Genomic DNA, 11,041 nt, shown 5'->3' on the forward strand with positions numbered 1-11,041 from the left:
AGCAATCTTGTATTCGTAGTGGGGGAATAATGTAGCCTTCTTACGGCGAATGAAAACAACTGAAAATAGTTACATAAATCCGTAGACCTGACATTTATTACACTCCAGTGTTCATAGTTCAGGGAAAAAATAAGACATATACATAGATTCTTATACGTTTTAATCAACAGCGACCAGTATTGTAGAAACGTGATTCAAATTTAGTAGTTTTCCTGCTCGTTACAGTGCATTAAGTGTACTCTATCCTATGATATCATTAATATTGTAATACGAAAATACGAAACAATTAAAATAATGAATGAAGGAGTCTGCATGTATTACTTCAATTTAACGATAAATGCGCCAAATATGTGAAATCCTGAATCTGAATTAATTTTGTTTACAGTTAACCACTGATGCAATTCAACTATCAAATATATGTATTTTATTTAACATTGATAACATTCTCTTAATCCAACCAACAATTATTAAAAGAAAAGTGTTAAAAAATATGCTAAAATAATCTTGATTATGTGTGTAAATATGGTTGGTCTGCTCCCCTTGTTCAACCATGAAAATATGTTAACGAAACAATGGGATTTTACATTACGAAAAATCCTATTTTAGTTGATGTCAGTGAAGGGGGGAAACTGTGAACTAGGTGATATATACAATTAAATACCACCTTATTAATGATAAACATTTATCGTTAATGATTTTACATATAGGTCAACTTGTACATTTCTAGACAAAGGGGGCGGGCGTTTTGAGTGTACACAACGCGATTCAAGAATAACTGATATACTTTTAATAATCGTCTCCGCGGGATATAACTTCTTTACACGTTGGGCGTAAGACAAGGGTATGCTCAAACTGAGCAGTATAACATCCCTTAATGTCGGCCAAAGGTGGGTAAGCATCTACTACGCCTTTGTCACAGAGATCCTTCAAAGCCATATTATACTTCGTGCAACCGATTCCATCTAGCCATCGTTTGCAAAATGCCAGAGTACCTGAAATAGAAGCATACTGATTATTATCTTCCGCTAGATTAATAAATCAGATGTTGTCCGAATTCAATCAATCGTTATGAGCTAATAATCACCATAATGTTTGTTGATAGTATTCAGTAAAGATTTGCTACTCTGCAATCTCAAAGGAACAAAACCAGCATCAAAACTCTTCATGTAGTGAGAACAGTACAAATCATCATGAACGATACCCTTTCCAGTCGATCCGAAAGTTTCAATGGCATAAAACTCATTTTCCTCCATTCTAGTAGCTTCACCGCCTCTAACTATGGGCACAGTTTTTCCTGCATGGATGCGATATGGCGCAATAGAATGACCATTCAGATTTCTAATTGATTTTATCTGAAAATTAACTAAAAATCAATGACTGACTTTGATTCGTATGAAGAGAGAAAAATGGTAGCGTACTGGAAAAGTTTTGCCATTCAATTCAATCTCGTATGATTCCATGACCTCCTGAATCGCACAACCAACGGAACACAGTCGAACATCGATACCAGCAGCCTTAATCCCAGTATTGGTAGCATCACGGACCGCTTCGATCAACTTATCATACTTTGGATTAAAGTATAATGTAAATGCGCAATCGATAATTCGACCATTAATGTGTGTACCAAAATCTATTTTGGTCACGTCGTCGTATTCCACAATGCTGTCATCATCAGAGTTTGGAGTATAATGAGCTGCAATATAATTCTTGGAACAGCCAGTTGGGAAAGCTAGTCCAGCTTTTAAACCATTTTCTCCTATCAATTTTCTTGCTGTACTTTCCAATTCGCCACAAATCTCTTTCATAGTCATTCCTGATTTCACCTAAGAAAAGAAAACAGACAAATTTCAATTTCACTCCAATCTTTGCTTTACTTTTAATCATGAAACATCACAAATATTTTTCTTGTCAGTAGAATATACCCAATCCATAATGTGTTTCCTTGTTTGCCTGTGAGCTTCAGCTGCTTGTCTGGCTTCATTGTAAATATCGTTATGCATTCTATCGAGAGCTCGTGCCTCCTCACTTGTGAAGCGATTTCTAGCCGTTCTTTCGTCTATACCTTCAACTGGAGGATGATCCATTATCTCTCCAATTGGAAAGTTTCCATCAGGAAATAACTCTGACACAGGAATGGATGGTGGATCTGTTTGCTGTTTGGGACCCCCAGTTTTTCCACGAGACTTGTGTTTCTTTTTCTTTTTTTTGTCATCTTCAGTTTCTGCATCATTTTCTGCCACCTCTGTATTACTTTCTATAAGATAATGTTAATTGAATACTTTAGTTTGAAATATCCATTTTGAGGGAGACACAGAGGGATGAGTTTACCTTTTCCTGGTGCATTATTCTCTACTGTTTTAACCTCTTCCCCCTCTGGAACATCTGCGCTAACTTCTCCAGCTCCTGTAGAGGACAAAATTATTTGATATTCTGTAGGCAAATACTTGAGAAACCATCTGTATAGTAGTGAAAATATTCAATATACAAATACGATAAAAAAATGAAGAACTAATACTGTTAAAAAGTAAATTACAACGAGATATGAATACAAGTGTAAAGTGATTTCCACACTGCGTCGTATGGAAACATATTAACGAATAATTAATTTCTCTATGACTTGAATCTTTTATGCAAAAGATAGTACAACCATAAATAATACTGCAAAGTAGGTAATGTTGATTCTCAATCGGAACAGCTATCTACATTATTAAATAATAATGAACAATGTAAGACGACACGCGATAAGCTTAAAACTCAAATAAACAAGGATGCATCCAACAATATTCAATTAAACAACGTACCGGCCTTCTTCTTTTTATGTTTCTTCTTTTTTCCCTTTTTGGTTTTTTCTAACGCACCAGCTGTATCTTCCTCGTTGACAATTTCCTTCTTTTCCTCATGCTCCAACTTTTGCTCGTCCAACATGGCAGCCATTTTTGAAGGGAAGCCAAAAAATCTTAGCCATCAACAGTGATCTCAGACTACAGACCTTGAAGGTAGTCACAAGTGGTCACGTGACATCAAGTACACGTTCAAACGAACCAGTCGGTAAAGTAGAAGAGTACTTACTGTACATTCGTTTGTGCTGATCTGCATACCCAAATCCGGTGTTTCAACGATAGGGCAAATGGGAATAAAGCTTGTAGAGGTTCTTATTTAAAGAATTATTTTATAATTATATGTACAAAGTATTACATAAAAACGAGGGCTTTATAGAAGCCGTGTTTTATGATCATTTTTTAAGCAATATTGTTCTTATACTAAAAATAAGAAATTCATGGAAATCCATTCATATATACATACATACATACATACATACAGACACATACACTCACACGAGCGTACACAACATATAAATGTATCTGCGTGTGTATATACGTATATACACATATATAAGACTTGTGGCTAATCTAACAACGGTAATTTATCCTACAGAAGATATTATCAATTCAGCGACGTCTGGATCTTGACATAGAACGGACAATTGCATTGTTACTTGAGTGCCAGATAATGCTAACGTTGCGCGTGCAAGAACTTCTTTTCCTCCTCTAAAAACCCCGCTTAGCAATAAATTGTGCACAGCAGCGTTTGCTTGGACTCTATTAGTCTGTTCTACAGCATCCAAGCCCAAAAATCCTGTCAGGCTCCGGATCGCTCCTTCTAAGCTAGTTACAGATGGACCTAGAGCGAAAGTCTCTTCTAATTTATCGAATCCTTTTGCGACGGCTGCTTCCCACGCATTGCTGAAATCTAATCCTTTATTTCCTATTCCATGAACCTGATCTGCTAGAGTAACTTCCAAATCTTCCAGCTACAAAAAAAAAAAATTAACCCAAAACGTTTTACCTAGTTTCAAAAAGTGTGCATTCAAAATAACTAATTAAAGGGAATTAGTTTTTATCTGATCGCAAAGCAAATATTACTATGAAAAGTTTTGGAAAATAGAATCTACCATATATTCATCGTTATATCCTTGTTCGGCATCCGGGACACCTGTTATAGGATCACAATCGCGAGCGATGAACCGTAAAGTTGTAGGAATGGTAGCTACGCTGGCGTGAACATCTTCTGGATATTTTAATACTGTATACGTTGTTCCTGGTTCATTGTACGGCAAACGAGGACAAGGGACCTCACACATAATCGTATAGCTAGACATAGAAAGATTGAAATATTTTAATAAAATGCAAGGCGATAGAAATAAGAAATTTTTTCCACCCTTACCCAGGTGGTGGATCGATCGCCACTCTAACGTCTTCGAGCAACTGATCGGAAAGCGTGTTAACGCAATCGAATTGCAGAACAAGGAGTTCCGTGAACGTGTGTTTGATACATTTCACGTTGTATTCCGTTTCCGATTCCGTTAACTCAAACACCGATGATGACTTGTGAATCGAAGACTCGCGAATAACCATTGCCAAGTGTGGTATCTGCGACAATTTTTCCATAAAACTTTCCTCCCGCGTCAAGCGCGGTTGTTGCTGTTTAACAGGTGCATGTACTTCTATTGGCACTGGTTCTTCCACCGTTTGTGCGGTTGGTATCTGAAAAGAAACGCATCAGGTTGTATACAAGTTACACGAAGATCAAATCAGATCGTTCTGGATATGCAAAGTTACCTGTGAGATGTCAAACGGTTCATCCATAGGCGTTCGCATGTAATTTCGAAGAGCTCTTTCTAAACTGGGTACAGAGAGAAGAGGAGGCTGCACTAATGGTAGGATAGTTGGATCGTTTTGTTGCTGAAGAATAGCGCAGTAATACGCAGCACGATCACGAACTTCATCATCGGAGTCCAACTGACATCGAGACAACAAGACCAATACGTTTGGTAGCAACGGTGGACATGCTGCAGCAAATCGCGCCAATGCAGTGACTGCAGCAGCGCGTACGCTAGCGCTTTCTAATATCACACGATTGTAAATGAAACGAATGTATCTAGATGGTTGCTTAGACGTCGGCCCTTCCTGGCCCAACAAATGCAATATGCGAACCGCGAGGGAAATGTGTTCGCAATCCTCTATGAATTCGCAAAGATGAGCCAGGCCCGCTTCCTTTGCTTCAGCGTTCCCTTCCATAACTGCAATGATCGTGTCAGCAATTGCTGCTTTGTATTCGAGTCCTCCTTCGTCTCTTAGCATTGCAGACAGGAAGTTCATTAGAACCGCGTGTTTGCGAGGGAACTTCTGACATAGAGCTCTAAACAATCAAAAGACTCGAGTGAAATTATCTACTTGTTTTGAAGAAGAAATAAAACCACTATGCTCTCACCTTATAGCTTGTACAACTACCACTTTAAATTCGTCTGATATTTCAGATACAAAACTTGCAATTTGTTTCATCAATCGATCTACCGAACTCTCCGCTCCGGTTTTTAGGAGAGTAGTGATTGCTAATGTAGCAATCGATCTATTTGAATCTGTAATTAGATTTTCTAAATCTAAATTGCAGGCAGTAACTGCCATTGGATGGGTCATGGCAACTTTGTTTAGGGTTCTCACCGCAGCAAATCTTAAGGCTGGCTTAGGTGAGCCGCAAAATAGTTGCAGAACACTGATAGCAGGTGCTATTCCGCTTTTACCGAGATGATTAACCAATGCATGTGCTGCTTCGTATACGACCATTTCGGACTTTTGACGAAGACAGAATTCAATAAATTCTAACATCTCTTGCCCTATGTCGTGCTCATCTACCAACTTCGACGCCATTCTGATTAACATACAGGTCGCGTAAGGACTCTTTGGACAAGTTCTTGTAAGTTTCGTAACTAACTTCATTACAGCATGTTTGTCCGATTTGCGTGCTTGATATAAAACCCCTAAAGCATGGTATTGAACCATTACATTGGTAGAATATAGGGCTTCTTGGGCTTCATTGGCCCATCTGCGTGCTACATCGCCAGAAACGTTGGTCAGATGCAGAGAAGAGACTAAGGCTGCGCTAGAAACAGCAGGGGATCGATCGACAATGGCTTGTTTCATATAGCGTTCGATGGCTGCCAACATTCCACCATCTGTGATGTTACATAGTGCTCTTATTGCAGCAGCTCTGTATAAATCTTCTTTCCCTGTCATATCTTTTGTTAAACTGGATGTTACTATAATCACATCTTCCGCTAACGAACTGAGTTCCTTAATGCCTAAATAGACCAGCCTCCTTAGAATTACATCTCTGGATTGAAACAATTTGGTCATGGCAAAAAATGCTTCGGTAGCCTCCATTGTGCCTAACTGTTCACCTTGATTCAATAGGTACAATATTTTTGTGAGAATGTGAGCACATTTTCTTGGATTGACAGGAGTGTCATTGAAAGTACGAGCTTCTTGAAGAACAGTTGTCTTCTCCAAATTTTGAAACGGGTTTCCTCCACCTAATGACAAAAGAATCACTTGAGGAATGTGCATAATATGGTCGATTGAGCGTATACTACTCTTTCAAGCTATCTATAATTTCGCAATCCAGATTTTACAGATGTTAATTGAGCAAAGGCAAAAGATTTTAGTGAGAAAAGTAACATTTAGAAAAATTAATCACCGAAACCTGTTTATAAGGAGCTGTCACAGCAATACGATTGACGCTCAGTTTTATTTGTTACCTTAAATTTCTGCTATTGGGAGAATGAAACCGTATGTAAATATAATTACCATCTTCTTCCTCCTTTTTGTCGCGTTTAAAAGCATTCATTTCGTTCAACTGCCTTCGGAAAACTGAAAAATAGGATACACGTCACCTTAGCTTCCTTGCATGGGAACCATTGCAAATAAACGTGTAACCACAAACTAGATATGAAAGAGTAGTCCAATCCGATGGATTTTTATGGCTCGGTCCTCTAGCGTTCGAACGAACTATTAAGTATCGCTTTCGTATCATATTTGCCACAGTGTTAATTTAGTTTGGGATAAGATAATAATGCTATTAATCGTAGAACTTAAAGTGAAATATGTTCGGATACGTAGGTAAGGAATCTGGGTCAATTAGAATTGTATTAATAATTAATGCATTTTACAATTACACTTATCTTGTTTCAACCGACATTTATAATAAAGCATTTAGCCAATTTGGTAAAAAATACTCGCATTTAAAATGTACGTACATACAGGAGCAGTAAAATGCACATTTATTTCATTTATTGTTCATCCATGAAAATTGTTTATTTATTATAAAAACAGCATTTGAAAAACTCGATTGAAAAGTATAGTTAACGACATCTAGCGATGGCGCCCAAACATTAATTTTTGAAATTCAGAAGCAGACTTAATTCATCACTAGATGGTACCACTATACAGTTTCAATTTTACTTAAATAGCTTCGCGATAGACCGTTCATTGGCAGTGATCTTCAGTCTTCAACATATGGATGTCAATTATTCTTTTTACTCGATTCGTTCATCTTGCTACTTTGTAGTTTATACAATTTTGTTAGATCATCTATCTTTACGTTATCAATCTTTATATTATTTAATAATGGAGGTCGGCCTATCCTCTGGACAGTCTTATCGTTTCCTGTAGAACTTTTTGAATCTTTTTCACCGATGAAGCTATCTAATGAGGCTTGATCTTCAGACGGCGATACCATCTCTTTGCTCCACTTTGTTAACCACTCGCTAGCTGTTGTCTGTACACATAGGATAAATATCAGAAACATTATCGTAAAAAGGATACCTAGAGGAATTAGAAGCAGTTCAGCTCACCTCCTTATTGTCGCTTTCTATAGACTCTACCTTCTCCTTCGTCTTATTGAATTTCTCCAGTTCTTTCTGCAATTTACGTTCTAATTGATACTTGGCAATTGCTTGAGCTAGCGATCCAAGTTCTCCTCTCATTGCAGCATCGAACATAGCCTATTAACAGGGAAGATCAACATCAAAAAAATAAGCAAACTATGTAGCTGCTGAGTTGTATCGAAGAAGTACTTACGTCTCGACGCCTTTTAGAGTTCGAAGCCGCGTTACCAATCGGATCGGTTTTAGTTTGCGGTCCGAGTTCTACGAGTACTTGAAAATCAGCATGCTCGCCGAGTCGAAATCCTACGCCAATTCTCGAGTCGGTACCTACCATGATTGAAAAAGGAAAGGACAAAAATGTAATGTTTCCGCGTGGAAGGGAGGAAGCACGCGAGCAGTGAAAGTGGCTTGGCGTGGTGCGTGAAATAGTAATCGCGATGATATATGTATAAATCGTAGAAGAGGAACTTGTCGAGTTAAACTAAAGTGTGCGACACTTGATACACACGTAACGCAATTACAGTACCTTTCTTTATAGGTGGGATATTGGAGTAGATCAGCGAAAGTATCGTGGGCAACTCCTCAGGGATAATCAGACACGTTGCAACTGAAACGATTAGTTTTATTCTTCTTACTTCTTACAAAATTACGTATATATCTATAGGAATTACTTTTTATGCGATACATGGTTAATTATTGTAGTAACATGCACTGTTTAAGTTAAAGTTCTTTTTGCCAGAGGATAGTTTTTCTTTTCTTCTTTTATCTCATTAAAATCATCCTCGTTTCGACCTTACATAACTGCGATTGACACGAAATTTGCACAAAGGCTGAATGTATCAGTACAGAAGTATTTTTCTATCGTTAAACTGGACTATGATCAAGGATCTTTACACGTGCATGTAGAAAGAGATTTTGCCATAAGTAGGCGAAGGACACAATACGAACAGTATAAGTAGGTAAAGTGGGACTTACGATTATGAAAAAGTAGGAGAATGCAGAATTTCGTCAATATGTTCTTCGTGCTCGACATTTTCTCACCGGAGGAATCTTCAATGAAATCTTCTTTTTCAGATGATCAGTCGTCTCATAATTTCTCTTGCCGAATATTGTCTCGCTGTTTTTTCTTTCTTCTGCTTTCAAAAATGCATTGGTATGGCAATAGAGTCAATTGTTGCTAACATAATCGATCATATCTATGCCGAAGAATAAATGAAATACGAACGATAGTCGGAGAAAATCACAGTTAAGAAAAATCACTGACATAGAAAGAAAATGAAATTGAAAAAGAGTAAAAATGGTAACGTCGATAACGGAAGTCCTCTTTTCCCTCGGTGAATTTGTTTCCGTGAGGAGGTGCACTGATGTCATCCGTGAACCACAATCGTCTGTTCGGCTGCGCGATGTCGACTATACGCGTATCGTTACTTCCATGAAAGTGAAATCTCAGAAGCGAAGGTAGGCTTTCGTCGAGACTGGCTACTTCAGTCGAACTGAGTCTAGTCGTAAGTACGCACGGTAGAATGCAAGAATCGCGTTCCTTGGCACCGGCACACAGCACTTACGGCGGCGCGAGAAAGACCTACGGAAAAGAAGTCGTCGAGTGAAAGGAGACGCAAATCGAGGATCGAGGTCACCGAGAGTCCAAACAACCGCGTCGATGGATCAGAGATGGACTCTCTCTCCTTTTTCCTCCTCGACTTTCCTAGACGTAACCGCACATTTTTTCAAGGTTTTTCTCATGAATCTGTTACGAGCAGCGCGATCCAGAGAAGATTTCACGGATTCAGAATGGAAGAAAACGAAATATAATGAGAATCGGAACCTTCGTCTTTAAATGTAGGGACATATTTAATCAGTTTTTCGAGAAGTTTGTGGCCGTAAGGATTCACCCCGGAACAAACAGAAATTACATGTTTGCTCAATCAAGCAATGAAAATGGAACTACAATAATTATCGATTGATGTTACATATTTTCAGTGGCCTATGGATATTTTCGCTTCCTCCTTCGTTCATAATAACGCGTTATTGAATTACCATTGCGTAACTGAAATCTTATTCTTTTAGCGGATTTCTAGGCTATCGAATGTCTATTCTAATAAATTGTTGAATAATGATGTGTACCTGTACATAAAGCTACTATCTACTCATTATTGTGCAGCCATGTTAGCGGGTCTTTGGTCGACGTGAATTTTCACTGTAAAAATTCGGTATGCGGGTCACTCTTACAAAACGCGCACCTGTATTCGAAATAATTATACAACACGATGATAACAGGTCCACCAGCAGTCTATGAACGGTGCCGTTGATAGAACGTGGACGAACACGTTCGAGTGTACGCATATCGGCGTTAACTGGTTGCGTCCTCGTTGTCGAACACATGCGAGTCTTCGAAGGTTTTGGCTTTGAGTATTCTTCGAATTAACATCTTAATAGAAGTAAACACATCTACGGCTTAATAGAAGCAGACATCTTTTAGACATAGTTATACGTGCACAAAGATGTATGTTGAATTAAGCGTGATATGTAGTCGTGATAACTCGACGGAAGCCGAAAGCAGACAGTAGGTATGTATATGTAACGATATGAAAAATGTCCTCTTAGCGATAGACTCGGTATGGTGCGAGGCACGAGGGTAGGACAAAAGCAAGGTGTTGTTGACGGATACCAGAGTGGTTGACTGGCGGTGGATTGGAGTAGGGGGCACGCAGATAGCACGTTCCTCCTTTCCTCCTTGTTCCATGCAGTCTGTTGCGTTGTGCGTTTGTCGTTTGCCGGCCAGTTCATGCCAGTTGACGATCGTGCATCGAATCGCGGACCGCGAATCACGCGCGTCAATTAATCATTCTCCTTTATTTAGCTACCTAGAACGTAGAATTTCGTGAACGGTACCTAATAAACCTCGACACTCATCGTCGTGGTATATTCATTTGGTCAAGTGAGTATCGTTCTTCAGACGAAAATCGATCGAATATAGCCAGAGATGCTCAAAGAAAATGAATTCATACGTGCGCGCAAGAAAGAAAACAGAAATGCAAATACACGAGAATTTGATAAGAGATTGGATACAGGAATCGATAGTTAATACGTAATAATATATCTAATAATTGGACACGATAGAAGTGAAACATATGCCGTGGTCTATTCTCGTGTTTGCCGCGTTTTCCGTAACAGGTGCTTTATATCTCGACGTGAAAAATAAGCGCAACAGATACTCCACTGTTCACCGGTTCAACTACACCAAATATGTTCTTTTCGTCTTTTTGTTTAACAAATAGAATAGAATAGAATAGAAATCGTTCTTAGGCTCGTTAACGT

At 38.6% G+C, this 11,041-nt stretch overlaps 3 protein-coding genes and 1 long non-coding RNA gene across 6 annotated transcripts; all 4 read right to left on the bottom strand.

Moving 5' to 3' along the window:
* Positions 1-143: 143 nt before the first annotated feature.
* On the bottom strand, positions 144-2,974 carry Und (methionyl aminopeptidase und). Its single transcript, XM_076392701.1, has 6 exons — positions 2,802-2,974; positions 2,329-2,403; positions 1,923-2,254; positions 1,419-1,823; positions 1,085-1,352; positions 144-992 (listed from the first exon to the last, which is right to left on the bottom strand). The coding sequence occupies exons 1-6, from the start codon at positions 2,932-2,934 to the stop codon at positions 787-789; spliced, it is 1,419 nt and encodes a 472-aa protein (XP_076248816.1). The 5' UTR covers positions 2,935-2,974; the 3' UTR covers positions 144-786.
* A 175-nt stretch (positions 2,975-3,149) lies between these two features.
* On the bottom strand, positions 3,150-6,760 carry Gammacop (coat protein (coatomer) gamma). Of its 3 annotated transcripts, none has more exons than XM_076392420.1 (6): positions 6,645-6,760; positions 5,272-6,370; positions 4,620-5,199; positions 4,225-4,544; positions 3,953-4,151; positions 3,150-3,811 (listed from the first exon to the last, which is right to left on the bottom strand). In XM_076392420.1, exons 1-6 carry the CDS (start codon positions 6,682-6,684, stop codon positions 3,425-3,427), a joined length of 2,625 nt encoding a protein of 874 aa, XP_076248535.1. In that variant the 5' UTR covers positions 6,685-6,760; the 3' UTR covers positions 3,150-3,424. The 3 variants fall into 3 exon arrangements, with proteins under 3 accessions (XP_076248535.1, XP_076248616.1, XP_076248691.1); XM_076392501.1 differs by having other exon boundaries at positions 6,596-6,718; XM_076392576.1 differs by lacking the exon at positions 6,645-6,760 and adding an exon at positions 6,535-6,625.
* A 340-nt stretch (positions 6,761-7,100) lies between these two features.
* Positions 7,101-8,887, bottom strand: Snsl (snustorr snarlik). The gene is made up of 5 exons (XM_076375730.1): positions 8,699-8,887; positions 8,250-8,330; positions 7,917-8,050; positions 7,691-7,840; positions 7,101-7,614 (listed from the first exon to the last, which is right to left on the bottom strand). Exons 1-5 carry the CDS (start codon positions 8,754-8,756, stop codon positions 7,360-7,362), a joined length of 678 nt encoding a protein of 225 aa, XP_076231845.1. The 5' UTR covers positions 8,757-8,887; the 3' UTR covers positions 7,101-7,359.
* On the bottom strand, positions 8,769-10,003 carry LOC143177664 (uncharacterized). Its single transcript, XR_013001621.1, has 2 exons — positions 9,848-10,003; positions 8,769-9,305 (listed from the first exon to the last, which is right to left on the bottom strand). It is a non-coding gene; the product is annotated as an uncharacterized LOC143177664 (long non-coding RNA).
* Between the last annotated feature and the right edge of the window lie 1,038 nt (positions 10,004-11,041).

The sequence above is a fragment of the Calliopsis andreniformis genome, chromosome 1 (assembly GCF_051401765.1).
Source record: "Calliopsis andreniformis isolate RMS-2024a chromosome 1, iyCalAndr_principal, whole genome shotgun sequence".
NCBI lineage: Eukaryota > Metazoa > Arthropoda > Insecta > Hymenoptera > Andrenidae > Calliopsis > Calliopsis andreniformis.